The 16,569-nt window shown below is 33.3% G+C and overlaps 1 protein-coding gene across 5 annotated transcripts in view; it reads right to left on the bottom strand.

Annotated features, from left to right (window-relative positions):
- LMBRD1 (LMBR1 domain containing 1) overlaps nt 1–16,569 on the bottom strand; it is a 131,974-nt gene that overhangs the window by 27,565 nt on the left and 87,840 nt on the right. For all 5 annotated transcript variants that reach the window (XR_004268055.1, XM_032275608.1, XM_032275607.1 and 2 more), the window contains 5 exons: nt 10,835–10,899; nt 10,389–10,491; nt 9,723–9,827; nt 8,009–8,158; nt 6,536–6,614 (listed from right to left, as the gene is read on the bottom strand). Coding sequence is in view for 4 of the 5 variants with exons in the window: in XM_032275608.1 (XP_032131499.1) it covers nt 6,536–6,614; nt 8,009–8,158; nt 9,723–9,827; nt 10,389–10,491; nt 10,835–10,899 (502 nt within the window). In the remaining variant the exon portion in view is untranslated. The remainder of the gene's footprint in view (nt 1–6,535; nt 6,615–8,008; nt 8,159–9,722; nt 9,828–10,388; nt 10,492–10,834; nt 10,900–16,569) is intronic.

Below are 16,569 nucleotides of genomic sequence, written 5' to 3'. Positions count from 1 at the left end.
CACACACACACACACACACACACACACACACACACACACACACACACGTGTGTGTGTGTCTATAAATAAGAATTATATTCAAATATTCAATGGTGTTGCCACCATTCATTGTTATTGTAACATACCAAATATATTTATGTCCTTATGCCTTGTTAATGCAGGTTTTTTTCTCTGCTTGAAATATCTTCATGTTATTTTCTCTTTATTCATTTAGATTTAACTTCCTCTTTTGTATCCACAGAAAGGTTATACTGCCCCCCTGGGGCAGAATGAATCATTATCTCCTTTTGCTTTATCACAGCATTTTGCTTATAATTTCATTACAGCTTGCCATTTATTTATTTATTTATTTATTTAATTTATTTATTTTTGAGGCAGGGCCTCGCTCTGTTGCCCAGGCTGGAGTAAGTGGCACCATCTTGGCTCACTGCAACCTCCGCCTCCCGGGTTCAAGCAATTCTCTTGCCTCCGCCTCCTGAGTAGCTGGGACTACAGGTGCACACCACCCACGCCTGGCTAATTTTTGTATTTTTAATAGAGATGGGGTTTCACCATATTGGCCAGGCTGGTCTCGAACTCCTGACCTTGTGACCCACCCACTTAGGCCTCCCAAAGTGCTAGGATTACAGTCATGAGCCACTGTGTCTGGCCCTGCCATTTATATTTTCTTTTATTATAATTATTTATTTTCCTATCCAAGTCCATTAGGTTACATGCTTTTTGAAGGTAAGTACTGTATATGTGTTTCCTCTAGTACTTTCTCTTTCCCAAAATCAAACCCAGTACTGACAATGTCTTCTTTTTTTGTTCATTAAGGTACATTGGTCTTTCACCTTTGTATTTTGACTCAAATATTTAGTTTCCAAATGTACATGTCTTTTAAACAATTATTTATTTTAAATATTATATTCACATTTACACATAAATTGTCTATGTGTAAAGGTCCCTTTAGAGTAATAGCATGTAAAATTTAAAACTTGACTCCTAATTTGCTAAGTTGACTCACTTTGAACATAAACCTGTCAGGATGAATTAGTAATACTGTTATTTTAAGAGAACTTCATAAAAATAATAAGATAGGCATTCCTTATAAGATTACTGCTATTCTATTCTTTAACAGATTATTTTAAACACAAAGTACTTAAATTATTTTTAGATAAATGACTCTCATTTGAAACCTAACCATTATAAACACAACTAGGATTCCAGCAGTATTTTCTTTTTCTATTTTTTTAAATTATACTTTTAAGTTCTGGGGTACATGTGTAGAACATGCAGGTTTGTTACACATGTATACACATGCCTTGGTGGTTTGCTGCACCCATCAACCCATCAACCCATCATCTACATTAGGTATTTCTCCTAATGCTCTCTCTCCCCTAGACCTTCACTCCCGACAGGCCCCAGTGTGTGATGTTCCCCTCCCTGTGCCCATGCGTTCTCACTGTTCAACTCTTATGAGTAAGAACATGCAGTGTTTGGTTTTCTGTTCTTGTGTCAGTCTGCTGAGAATTATGGTATCCAATTTCATCCATGTCCCTGCAAAGGACATGAAGTCATCCTTTTTATGGCTGCACAGTATTCCACGGTGCCACATTTTCTTTGTCGCATCTATCATTGATGGGCATTTGGGTTGATCCCAAGTCTTTGCTATTTTGAACAGTGCTGTAATAAACATATATTTGCATGTATCTTTACAGTAGAATGATGTATAATCCTTTGGGTATATATCCAGTAATGGGATTGCTGGGTCAAATGGTATTTCTAGTTCTAGATCCTTGAGGAATCACCATACTGTCTTCCACAATGGTTGAATTAATTTACACTACCACCAACAGTGTCAGAATGTCCCTATTTCTCCACAGCCTCTCCAGTATCTGTTGTTTCCTGACTTTTTAAATGATTGCCTTTCTAACTGTTGTGAGATCGTATCTCACAGTGGTTTCCATGTGCATTTTTCTAACGACTGTGATGATGAGCTTTTGTGTGTTTGTGTTGGCTACATAAATGTTTTCTTTCAAGAAGTGTCTGTTCCTATCCTTTGCCCACTTTTTGATGGAGTTGTTTTTTTCTTGTAAATTTAAGTTCTTTGTAGATTCTAGATATTAGCCCTTTGTCAGATCGGTAGATTGCAAAAATTTCTCCAACTCTATAGGTTTCCTGTTCACTCTGATGACAGTTTCTTTTGCTGTGCAGAAGCTCTTTAATTTAATTAGATCCCATTTGTCTATTTTGGCTTTTGTCGCCATTGCTTCTGGTGTTTTAGTCATGAAGTCTTTGCCTGTGCTTATGTCCTGAATGGTATTGCCTAGGTTTTCTTCTAGGGTTTTATGGTTTTAGGTCTTACTTTTAAGTCTTTAATCTATCTTGAGTTAGTTTTTGTATAAGGTATAAGGAAGGGATCGAGTTTCAGCTTTCTGCATATGGCTAGCCAGTTTTCCCAACACCATTTATTAAACAGGGAATCCTTTCCTCGTTGCTTGTTTTTGTCAGGTTTGTCAAAGATCAGACGGTTGTAGATGTGTGGTGTTATTTCTGAGTCTTCTGTTCTGTTCCATTGGTCTATATATCTGTTTTGGTATCAGTATCATGTCCAGCAATATTTTCTATGTTTAATAAATGTCAGATCACCTCACATATAACCAAAATATTAATTTTAAAAGTCTAAAATGTTTAATATTGATAAGACAGCAATATACATATTTTTACAAATTGATGCTTTAATATCTCTCCAAGATTAACTTCTCACAAAGAATTTTAATTACAACATTATAAATTAAAATTTTTGTTTTTAAATCTAAAAATCATTCTCTAAAATTCTGTTACTTGCAATGAACACATTGCAAAGGTGCCATCAAATGTCTTATGGGTTATTTATTATAGTATCATCTAGTCTAGCCAAATGTTGCCATCAAATATGTCATAAAGAATAATGTTAATTTTTTTTTTCTGCATGCTGAGATTTTCTAGTTTCTAGTTAGATGGGTACTGCTATACAAGTCCCTCACCATCCCTCACCCTAAGGGTAGGGATGCCAACCCATTCCCACCCTTATGTGTCTAATCCAGTGTCTTAATCTGCTTATCTTCCTCTATCATCATTTAATGTGTTCACTTAAAAAACTATCCTGCCATCCCAAATATAGTTATACAATTTCTACCATCCTCTTCTAAGTATGTACTGGCAAATTTAATGTTTAGAGATGTGCTGTAGAAAAACAACAACAACAACAAAAATTGGGAAAGATAAACCCATAAAACTAAAGGGTATGTTTTTGTACTTCAAAATAACATTTCAAAAAATGAGTCAACTAAAATGTTTAAGAAAAAATATTCAGTGGTTCAAAGGGAGTCCTTTTTAACTACTATCAATTAGACTGAAAAAGAAAAATACTGAATGTTACTCATAAAAAATTTACAGTCAAGTGTATTATTTGACTAAATCTTACTGACCTATAATATAAAAAACTCACTCAGTCCAGCAATACAGGGCATTCTGAAGCTCCCTTTATCAGTCTAACATAATTTTGAAACCACAATTTGTTTTTTTGTTTTTCCGCTGTTTCAATTCTACTGTAACAATTTGAACAGAATCTATTTTAGATCTTCAAGGTCATTGACTCCTTGGTTAAAAACAAATTACAAACCAATTAAACACTAATTTTTCATTCTATTTTCATCTAGCTAATAATGGCAACCCAAAGCACTTCAACCATCAACCTTGCTTGTGATGTACGTAAACATTTCAAAGTAAAAAATCTTGAACTAACAACATTAAGAATAACTGGAAAGTTCTGTTGTATTTATTTATACTAACAATATTTTATGATTATTTCTTTAGGCAAAATAAAGTTGTCCTCATCAGATGTTTATCCATATCATCTCTTGATTTTGCTCCTTTCTCTCAGTTTTAGTCTCTTCCCTTATTTCCCTCCGAATTCTGGACTCTGTGGTCACTGTTTATTTTCTAATCCTCAACTTGTCCTTTGCTTTCATCCTTAAATCTGCAATTCTACTTCAGTTCTTCAATCCGTACTTTCCCCCATACAATCTAAGAACTGATGGAGAAAACTTATGCAAGTTGTGCAGACCTGTTCAATAAAGATATAAAACTGATAATCCCAACTCTGTCCCTTGACATATTTACCTATCACTAACTTACCTTCAGTTAGATCCTCTCCTAATCCCCTTCATAGGCTATCAAAAGTTTTTCCTATTTCATCAACTGTCTATCCCATAGCCTACTTAATTCTCAGTACATGGCCTGAGCTCATACTTTACAGCCAGCTGTGACAATTATACAGAAATGCCACTTCTTGCCTACACTCAGATAGTAACAAGTTACTATTTGAGGCCATATCCTTGCTTCCTTCCTTGCAATTTACAGAAAGAAACATTCCTCATTCCATCTAAAGCATTCTGTCCTGGATATTCTTAATATCATATCCTCCAGATCTGGATGATATTGGCCCATCATTCATCCTTTTGCTCAAGTCCCTTATATAAAACAATGTACTTATACACATCATTCCACGTTTTAAATTATCCCTAGATTACTTATAACACCTAACACAATGAAAATGCTATGTAAATAGTTGCCATACTGCATTGCTTTTTGTGTGTGTGTTTTAAATTGTTGCTTTATTATCTTTTATTTTTTTCCAAATTATTTCTGACCCAAAGTTGGCTGAATCCATGGATCTAGAACCCATGAATATGGAGGGCCAACTGTATATCCAACTGCTTAAACTCCACCTAAACATTCTTGAGATATCTCAAGTCAACTAATCATTTTTCACATTTTTCTCTACTCTTATTGTTTGTTTCTTTTTTTATTTTTGAGACAGAGTCTTGCTCTGTCACCTGGGTTGGAGTTCAGTGGCAAGATCTTGGCTCACTGCAACTTCTGCCTCCCAGGTTCAAGCAATTCTCCTGCCTCAGCCTCCCAAGTAGCTGGGATTATAGAGGTGTACCACCACACTCAGCTAGTTTTTATATTTTTAGTAGAGACAGAGTTTTGTCATGTTGGCCAGGCTGGTCTTGAACTCCTGATCTCAGGTGATCTGCCCACCTTGGCCTCCCAATGCATTTTTTATTTCAGCTGGCAACACCAAAATTAATCAAGTACTCAGGAACTACAGTGTCATTCTAGAATCTTCTGTTTCTCTCACCACTGCTCTATATCTAACATTTGGGAATTCTTTCAATTTACTTCTAAATTTTTTTATTTCACACCCTCATGACCACTGTTTAGTTCAGGCTTTCAACTCTCTTGGATTATTTTAGATAGCTCTCCCTCCCCTAAGTGATTTCCATACTGTGGTCTCAATTTCCCAAATCCATTATCTATATAAGTGTTATAATTAACTTACTGAAAAGAAATCAGATCATTTCTTTTTATTTGAAACACTTCATTATCTCTTTAGTCATTTTCCAAAACCTTTTATGATATGACTCCTAACTCTGCCTTCCTCCCTCCAATCCCTATGCCCCTAATTTAAAAGAGAAAACAAGACCAAACCAATGTTTCAAACTCTCTTGAACACATACCTGTGCAATTTAAGGTAACTGTTTGTACAGTTTATTCTTTTGCCAAAACAGCTTTCCTTTGGTGTGCATACCAGATAACCTTAAAATGTAGCTCTGGTATCTCTTTTCTGAAACCTTTCTTTTATGACTACTATTCCACAGTGATCCCCACAATGTAGAGTTAATTGCTTCTTCCTCTAGCCCATCCCTGTACCCTGTACTTATTCCTAATACTCTATTACATTACATAGTTGACCTTGCTACAAAAACTCAGAATTTGTGTTTTTATAACACATGATTCATACAGAAATATACTATATTTGATACATGACTTTACCATAAAATAAAGGCATATTGAAGGCAAGTATAGAAAACACTTTTACAAATTTTGAAAGAATGAACCAGGAATCCTTAATCAGAAATGAGTACTATGACATTCAAAGAAAAAAAATCACCTAAACAGCTCACATAGAAAAGATACTCTAAAAATGCACAGGTGTTAAGAGCACAGAATTTTTGTCCAAATACACATATGATACTTAACAGAGTGCCTTAAAAACAGCTGTATGTTTTTTAAAGTTAACTGCTATTATAACTAACAGTAGTATTATTAAATTAAATAACTAGACTTGGATGAATTAAAAATTGTTCTAGGTCATAAGTACTTTTGGTTCTGGTACTAAGAACTGTAGATTCCACCAAACTCTTTTGTGTTTTTAAGGAAAAGAAAAAATCACTTGAGTGATTTCTTATTACACTAGTAATGTGATAAATAATAACTATATTTTGTTACTTCCTAAGAAATTTTAATGGTTCTTTCTCTAATGCAAATCACTTCATCAACAAGAAATTCTACTGAAGAGATTTACCAACCTCTACTTGCTAGAAGTTTCCTTCTTACCACGCAGTAAAACAAATGCATCAGATGATTAACACAGCAAAATGCCAGGAAATTCTTTTCCTACAAATTTAAAAGTTCTAAAACAATTGATACAAGCTGCTTTTACCTTCAGGAGCATCTGCATCACATCTCTTTGGCACAAAAAGGGTTGAATTGCCTTTACGGTTATCAGAAGTTACATTTGTCTGAAAGACAAAAATGTAATTAAAATGTAAAAACCTCATTAATAAATACATTTGGAATTTAAAAGTAATCACGCTATGTACTGTATACTGTTTTCTACTAACTACATCTACCTAACATTCTAAAATGTTAATTTTATGCAACATTGCTCTTAGAAGAAAAATAATTATAGTAAATTAAATATTAAGGCTTTTTGCAATAATCCTTTAGGTCCTGTGTTGAACAACAGGACTTCTTCCCGGAACAAACAAATTCCATTTTTAGTACAAGTACAGCATCTGAAAAGAATGCTATTTTCAGACTGTGGAACATGCAAAGAATATCTTTTGTCCAAGCAAAAGCATAATCTTCCTTCATTCTCTCATAGGAGAATGTTTAATAATCATGACCTAGTGAGCTAGGTGAAGGGGATGAGGCAAGAAGAGAATAAAAAGGTAAAAGAAGTGAGAAATATGGTTCACGCAACTTTCCAAACGCAGGTCATTCATGTACCTCCATCATGATCTGTGCTTTATCTGTTTCGCCTACATTATAACTTAATATTTTTCAGTGAAATAGCCTTTTAACACTCAACAATATTATGGATGATACTGATTGATGGTTGGTATGTTTGTTAGATTTTTCTTTCTAATTGCAGGTTAAAGTAAAGAAAGAATGGAGGACGTAGAGGATAAAAAAGAAACGATCTGGGCACACTGATTTTAATAATGAAAGACTCCACTAAAGCAATGTTTGATCAGGCCCTGAAACATAAATATGGTTTGAACAGTTAAGAAGTAGAGCAAGAGGTATTTTAAAAAGGAAACAAACTAAACAAAGCTTGAATCAGATATAGTCAGAATATTTTGAATTGTCAGAAAATCCAAACTTACTGTTCTATTAAAACTAAAAACCACAGCTGGCTTTTGAGAGATCAATAGCATCAATAAATCAGCAGAACATATATGAGGATACCCATCATGTTAAAAGAATGTCTAGTTATCTACAAATAAAATGTTTATAAAAGGTTCTTCTAGAGGATTCATAGTGCCAATGAACAGACCTGCTATGCTCACTAAAACTTTTTTTTGGGAGCCATATTATTAAAATTACTTAAAATGTTATTTTAGAGGAAGTATTATGAGTTTTAATAAAGTGCTAAGGTAAAGCTCAGTAGCTTAGCACCACGGGACACATTTAAGGAACTATTATAATGAAATTCTGTGTGTTGTTTCAAAAAAACAGTATGAAACAAATATAAATATGCTAAAAACTATAAATAAAAAACCAGTTTTAGCAACACTAAATTTAATCTGATAAGCTAATACCTTTTGCTAACCACTACAACTAAAATTTGACTTTAAATCTCACTATCTTTAAAATATCAAAATAATCAAGTTTTAAGTATTTCACTTACCTCTATTAAGTAATTTTGGCTTCCATACATAACATATTGGGGAGCAAGACTATAAATCATGTAGCTAGTGTGAAGGACAATAAGCAGAAGTATCATGCAGAGAAACAGGAGTGCTTGGGGCCTGGTTCTACCTCTTCTGATTTTATATAACTGGAAAGAAAAGAGTGACAAAATTTCAACAATATATTTCATTTGTAAACCATTAAATCCTGTTCTTGTATTATGGGAAATTATTTACAAAGTTCAATCAACCATTTTTTTTTCCAAAATATATTCTAAAAATTTGTAATCATCCCAAACAATTTTAAGACTATTCACATGGTCTATTTCCAGAGAAATCTTCTAAACTTATTGTGTAAAAGCATCTGTTAGAAGTGCATGGAGCTAATTGTGAATTATCTCTAGTACTAGCTAAAGATTAGGAGTATGACTTTAAACTATAAGTATTAGTAATATGTAACAATTTTATATAATTTTTAATATTGCTTAAAAATAGACAATGTCATGTGTTTATAAACATCCATTTCTATGAAATACTCATGTCATCCTTATACTTTGCCATAAAAATTCGTTTATGAAAAATTCTGATATATTTACTAAAGACATTTTCACATGTATCTATACTAAAGGGAAATGAAAACACATGGTAAATGAAACATAAGGAACCAGGCAACTTGCATCATTTCAAAAGCATAACATGCTTTTATTTTAGCAACTTAAGTATCACCTCCCTGTTTTATTACTAGATTGTAATACACTACATTGTACACTAATGTAGTACAGACTCCAATTCTAGATGGGATGACAGTAAATCACTTATAAATTTACATGTCCCAGGTTCTTTCACAGCAAGTAGTGGCATGTGATATTAAACATGAATAGGAAAGCAGAAGTCTGTTAAGGATGTCTGTAAAAGGCTTGTCTTATTGATATAGTTGTATACCCCTTTCTCCTAACTACCTTTCTCTTTACAGAATATGAACACGATAAAGGAAACTGCAGCAGTAATACTACAATCATGACAGAGATACTCAAAGAATTACAGAGATATTGGACCTGACTTTTTTGAGCTACTGAAGCAATACTAGATTCTTTTTTCCCTTAGCAAGAAAACTTTCATTAGTTCAAGCCACTATTCAACTGAGTTCTCTTTTATTCACAGCTGTAAGTAGTGTCTACCTGATATAGCTTCATTTTAAAATTGTTAACTCATCTCAAAATAAGCATAAGAATAAAATAACCAATGACATGGTAATCTTTAACTGTAACAGGGAGGGCTACCTTTTGGGCTTCAGTGTATCTGTTGTATTCTAATGTGTTTCTGTTAAGAAATTATGTAACTTTTGGACCAGGGTTTCTCAACCATGGAACTACTGACATTTTAGGCTGAGTAAGTCTGTCCTGTGCACTACAGCATTTTTAATAAGAATCTCTGGCCCCTACCCACGACATGCCAGTAGCATTCCCCAATTATAACAACTAAAAATATCTGTAGATACTGCCAAATGTTTCTGGGGGTAAAATCACCCTTGTTTAAGAACAACTGCTCTAGATAAAAAGTACTTTTAGGTCAATATGAAGTGAAAAAGCTAGTATTTCTCTCACTTGTGGTATAAAAATACTTGCAGCTTCTATATTCTAAATCTAAGATAATTCACAATAATGAAGATTACACACAAAATGAGAAAAAAATAATACTGTAAAATATACTTACTCTAATCCAAAAGAACCATATGCCAATATTTCGAATTCCTGCCATTGAAGTAAAAATAAAGTACATAATAATAATTGTTATAAGTATATAATCAAGAGGGAAAACCTGAAAAAAAAGATGAAATTAAATTTAGCATATAAACTATAAGCACCCTAACAGTCATATAAAATAAACTAAAAAAACTCATTATTGTTTACTTTATCGACCTTGATTTAGATTAGGCTACTGTGTTTAAAAAAAATCCTCAGAAAACAAACAAGTACCAAACTATTAACAAAAACTTTAATACCATTATCCTAAGAAAAATCCTAAAGCAAATTAAGCTAAAACTGCATTTATCTATTAAATAAAAAACTTGATTAAACATTAAAACAAAAAATAATTTAGAGAAGGTCACCTTATATTATATAATATATCCCAAATCAAATTATGTCTAAAATAAAAGTCCAGGAATATATCAATATAATAATATTTAAAGCAACATGTCAATGTATAAATTATAGGCAAATAAAAAATAAAACTATCGAAGAATATAAGCATATGTCAAACTACTAATAGGTTTTTAGCATAATAATTTTATGTGGAACAGAATGTCAGAATGTTTGCTAGAATCTAGCATTTTATATTCTAGCAGCTACAGTATAAAATGATTGGTATTTTACTTACCGTTTGTAATAAAGGCAAAAGCATATTTAGTGGATTACTCAGGTTAGCTCCAAAAATTATGAAACCAGAATCTATTCCAGCTGAATGAAGGGCTTTATCTAAACTAAAAAAAAAATTATAAAGAATGAAATTTCTGTTATATGATCACATTTTTAGCAAATTTAGAAAAAATATCATAATTTAAGCATGAAAATACATCTGAGTCAAATAAAACAATGGATAACAAATTAAACGACACTTAAATATCTCACAGATACTGTTCGATTGATGAAGAATAAAGAAATACTCTATTACTGAATGTTTTAGCCATTCTTTGAGTTAATAGAACACTTCAAGTAAAAAAGCTACTGAAGATGAATAGCATACACTAATGGCATTCAGCACCAAAATGTATATTATCACAGAATTTGTATAAGTGCTTTAGAAAATGTGTCTACTGTACTTACTTTGACAAGAAGAGAGAAATTACAAACAGCAATGCAACTAAGATGAAAAATATTCCCCAGACGATCTAAAAGCAAATATATATTCATTAAAATATAGTTCTAAAAGCTGATATTAAAAGCATAAACCATTATATTCAATATTAGTTGCTAGAATATGACAATGACAACAAAAGCAATCTAAAATACATTTTCATTTAGTATGCAATTCCAGGCATTTATACCTGAATTTTCATTATGAAACTACTTGACCGAGAACATGTACATAAAAGAGACAAACCATTTGGTCTTCACTAATAAGTAAAAAAAATGAAACTCTTTGCTAGACCAAATACAAGGATTTATTCTATTACACTGAAATGAGACTTTAATGTTGACTGAAAAGTACATTATGACTAACACACAGACACATAGACACACATACAGACACAGACACACACAAATACAAACACACACAGATGCACACGCCCCCCAAAACTGTAAAATACAGTTTATATTACCCTGTTAAAATAGAAAATTCAGAACATTTTTCCCATTGAAGTAATAATATATATAAATTATATGTATAGTGGTTAAATTATATTACAATCCAGAAAAGCCTATACAAATGATATATTCCTGAAACAGTACTAACAACATTGAAAAACTTGTCATGCAAAATAATGTTTCTGTGGAAAAATGTCCTAAGCACTGTAAGTAGTAGAACACATTTCTCCCAATTGTAAGAACTTTATATTAAGATGGTAGAAAAAGAGGAAGAAAAATATTATAACTGAGTCTCTAATGAAAAGTTTCAGAATACAAAAGAGGTGAAATCTTCCTCAAGTTCCAGGGACAACTGGGCTAAAGAGTTGGCAAGGCCAAACCAAAAAAGGGAAGTCTCAGTAAGCACAGTTAAGTGTGTTGGGCTCCTCCTTTAACTGGAATTGATATAAATAGATCAATGCATCTTATGAAATCATGACTGGTAGGGAGATTTTTTCATCTCATTTCACATGACTATTGAAGTAAATCTTAGAATCCTGAGAGAACAGAAGAAGTAACACATGAACCTACCTAGCCTGAAAAGATGATTTTTTGAAGTAATTTTGGACCTGTGCTCTGGGGAATTCTTCAGTTATGACAAGGTGCCTTTGGGGCTCACTGGGAAGGAGAGAGTTGACAACGAGAGGGGATCAAGAAGGCTATAGTCATCTCTTGAAAACAGAGTTATATTGCATATACTATTTTTCATGCTGGGATTCCACAAAAGAATTCATTATTTAAAAAGGGTTTCATTGCAAAAGATTTTGAAGTGACTCCTTTACAGTAACAAGTGTTCATTGGTAGACAGTATAAAGGAGTTATCCAATTTTTTTTTCTACCAGATTCAGGCATCTATATTTGGTACTGTGGTGAACTGAAAGGAAACAGCCTTATACTTATGATTCTCAGGTGAAACACATTTCTTCCTAATAGCTGTTAACAAAAAATAGTTTGTAGCATGAGGCAGTATAACTACCAAGTACCAATTAGTAGTAGAAAAGCATGATATAGAAACAGCATTTGAAGTTAAGATTCCCTTCCTTTGATGTCCATTTTGGCAAAAAAAAAAAAGTTAAAAAAAGTTTTAAAAATCTTCTTAGCTATCTTCCCAATCTGTAAAGATGACTGACCCAGAGTTAGACTGCTTATTCAGTGACCTAACAGAACACAGAAAAAATGTAAAAATATAAATATTTTGTAAAGGCCAAGAAAACTATACATATTTACTAGAACTTAAATTAGTAGTTACAGAATCATATCAATGATGACCACATTGGATTGACCTAAATTCTATATATTACATTCTAGCTATAATGCCAATTTTAAAATAAAAATTAAATTATAGAGGTAACATCAATAAAAATGGAGTAAGCACTGAACATTTTATCCTCCATAAAAGCAGATTCCAAGAAAAATCAATGGGGAAAGAAGAGCCTTTTTAATAAATAGTTCTGGGGCAAGGAGATACTCACATGCAAAAATCTGTATTCTTACCTCACACCATATAAAAATTAATTCAAAATGGACAAAAGACCCAAATGTAAGAGCTAGTAAACTATAAAAACTCTTAACAGAATACAGGTGACCTCTGGATTAGACTATGATTTTCTGGATAAGATTCCTAAATCACAAGCAACAGAAGAAAAATTGGACTTTGTCTAAATTAAAAATTCTTTTGCTTCAAAGGATACTATCAGGAAAGTGAAAAGCTAACACACAGAATAGGAGAAAATATTTGTTTTGTGAATATAAAGAACTCTTATCACCTTAATAATAAGAATACAATCCAACTGAAAAAAAATGGGCAAAGGATTTGAATATCCATTTCTTTAAAGAAAATACACAACTGGCCAATAAGCACCTGAAGAGATGCTCAATATCATTCACTAGAGAAATGTAAATTAAACCCACAGTGTGAACTGGAGAAATGTGAACCACACTACTTCACGCTCACTAGGATGTCTATAAACAAAAAAAATTAACAAGTGTTTATCAGGCTGTGGAGAAATTGGAATGCTCATATAGTTCTGGTGGGAATGTAAAATGATGCAGATGCTTTAAAAAAGAGGCTGACAATTCCTCAAAAAGTTATTACTCAGCAATTCCAGTCTTTGGTATATACCAAACAGAACTGAAAACATCTATCCACACAAAAATTTGTATATAAATGTTCACATCAGCATTTTTTATAATACTAAAATATAAAAATCCAAATGTCCATGAGTTGATAAACTGATAAACAAAATGTGGTATATTCATACAATGGAATACTATTCAATATAAAAAGGAATGAAATAATGCTACATGCACATGAATAAATCTTTAAAAACATTTATGCTAAATGAAGACAGAAAATACCACATATTGAATGATTCCATTTATATGAAATGTCTAGAACAGACAAATCCATAGAGATAGAAAGATTAGTGGTTGCCACAGACAGGGAGAATGGGGCAGACTGCTCATGGGTATGGATTTCTTTTTCAAGGGAATAAAATGTTCTGGCATTTGATGGTGATAGCTGCACAATCTTGTGAATATTCTAAAAATCACTGCAGTTACACTTTAAAAAGATGAATTTCATGGTGAGTTATATTTCAAATGGAAAAAAGTTATGTAGGTCTGTAATCACTTATCCATATTTCTGAAATCTAAAATGTTCCAGAAATCAAACTTTTTCCCTAACTCATTTGTTGATTAAACCTGACTTAAACTAACATGGGTCTTTTAAAAGTAACTCACTGTGACTATTAATTAATATATATTCACTGAAGAGCTATTAATGTGCTTGAAAGAGAGTAAGAGGGCTGCTGCTCTGGTTCTTTTAGAGGGTATTTAATTAATATATAATATATATATATTCTAAAAAAATGAAAAATTCTAAATTTTACACTATGTTTGATCCAAGGATTTTGGCTAAGGATTTCTGAACCTATATTATTGTTATGAACTGAATATTTGTGCCCACACACACTTTAAATTTTGTATGTCGGAGTACCAACACAATGTGATGATTTTGGAAGTAGGGTCTTTGGGAGGTAATTCAATTAGATGAGTTTATAAAAATGAGGCCCTGAAGATGAAATTACTGTCCTTATAAGAGAAGAGACCAGAACTAGTTCTCTTACTGCCACAAAAGGACATAGCAAGCATGTGGCCATCTGCAAGCCAGGAAGAGGGAGCTGACCAAGAATCAAATCTGCTAGCAACTTCATCTTGAACTTTCCAGTCTATAGAGAAATAAATGTCTGTTCTTTAAGCCAGGGGTCACCAGCCCCCAGGCCCTGAAGTACCAGACCATGGCATGGCCAAACAGCAGGAGGTGAGCGGCAGGTGAGCAAGCATCACCACCTAAGCTGTGCCTCCTGTCAGATCAGTGGAAGCATGAGACAAGCCCTTTTGTGAACTGCACATAAGAGGGATCTAGATTGCATGCTCCATATGACAATCTAATGATAAATGTAATGCGTTTGAATAACATGATCTGTTAAATACACGTGTATACAACAGCAGAGAGAAAAAAACAACAGCCTAGTTGGATCTTAATAATCTAGGTAAGAAAATATACAGCAAGCATACATATGGAATGGATAAGGCTAGTTTGAATAAAACAAAGGGAACAAAGGGAATGCAAGGGAGACAGGAAATGTGAGAAGGTGTGATATAGGCCTCAATAAAAGAAAGGTCCACTATTAAATGGGGGTAGAAGAGAAGGACACCTTTAAAAAAATAACTAGAATTTAAAATCAAGAGCAAAGCTTGGCTGAAAAATTAAAGGATAAGTCTCACTTGTACCCACTAGTCTCCAGTTTCACTTTTCAGTGGTAATTACCATGAATAGGTTCCCATGAATCACTCCAGAAATGGTATATGCTCACTGACACAACAATATTAACAAAAAGAGTATCCACCACAATATTAGCAATCTGAACATTCGTTTCAGTTAAAATACAACACATGCTGAACATTTTAAAGGATTGCTCAAGATAGGATTTATTTGTAAAGAAAGACATAGTGCTCCTATTCCTTTCAATGGCTCCACAGTACTTTCTAGTATGGAAACAACAATTCATTAAGCCAGTCTCTTACTGATGAACAATGATTGTTTTCACAATGCAGTTAATTAGAGGCAATAGTATAACAAACAAATATGATTTTTTAAAAAATTAATAAGACTTCATACATATATATATTATTGCACTTTAGGTTCTGGGGTACATGTGCAAAACATGCAGGATTGCGGCATAGGTACATACATGGCAATGTGGTTTGCTGCCTCCAAACCCCTGTCACCTATATCTGGCATTTCTCCCCATGTTATCCCTTCCCAACCTCCCTGCCCTCCGTTGTCCCTCCCCTATACCCCACAACAGACCCCAGTGTGTGATGCTCCCCTCCATGTATCTATATGTTCTCATTGTTCAACACCCGCTTATGAGTGAGAACAAGTGGTGTTTGATTTTTTGTTCTTCTGTCAGCTTGCTGAGAATGATGGTTTACAGATTCATCCATGTCCCTACCAAAGACACGAACTCATCATTTTTTATGGCTGCATAGTATTCCATTCTGTATATGTGCCATATTTTCCTTGTCCAGTCTAAAGTCGATGGGCATTTGAGTTGGTTCCAGGTCTTTGCTATTGTAAACAGTGCTGCTATGGACATATGTGTGCATGTGTCTTTATAATAGAACGATTTACAATCCTTTGGATACATACCCAGGAATGGGATTGCTGGGTCAAATGGAATTTCTATTTCTAGGTCCTTGAGGAATCACCACACTGTCTTCCACAGTGGTTGAACTAGTTTACACTCCCACCAACAGTGTAAAAGTGTTCCTGTTACTCCACATCCTCTCCAGCATCTATTGTCTCCAGATTTTGTAATGCTCGCCATTCTAATTGGTATGAGATGGTATCTCAGTGTGGTTTTGAATTTGCATTTCTCTAATGATCAGTGATTATGGGCACTTTTTCATATGTTTCTTGGCCTCATGAATGTCTTCTTTTGAAAAGTTTATGTCCTTCGCCTACTTTTGAATGGGTTTGTTTATATTTTTCTTGTAAATCTGTTTTAGTTCTTTGTTGATTCTGGATATTAGCCCTTTGTTAGATGGGTAGAGTGCAAAAATTTTTTCCCATTATGTTGGTTGCTGGTTCACTATAATGATTGTTTCTTTTGCTGTACAGAAGCTCTGGGGTTTAATTAGAGGCT

The sequence above is a fragment of the Sapajus apella genome, unplaced genomic scaffold (assembly GCF_009761245.1).
Source record: "Sapajus apella isolate SASKATOON/1434 unplaced genomic scaffold, GSC_monkey_1.0 scaffold6, whole genome shotgun sequence".
In the NCBI taxonomy this organism is placed as follows: Eukaryota; Metazoa; Chordata; class Mammalia; order Primates; family Cebidae; genus Sapajus; species Sapajus apella.
Note: the sequence above shows the minus strand (reverse complement) of the source record. Positions and strands in the feature narration are given on the sequence as shown.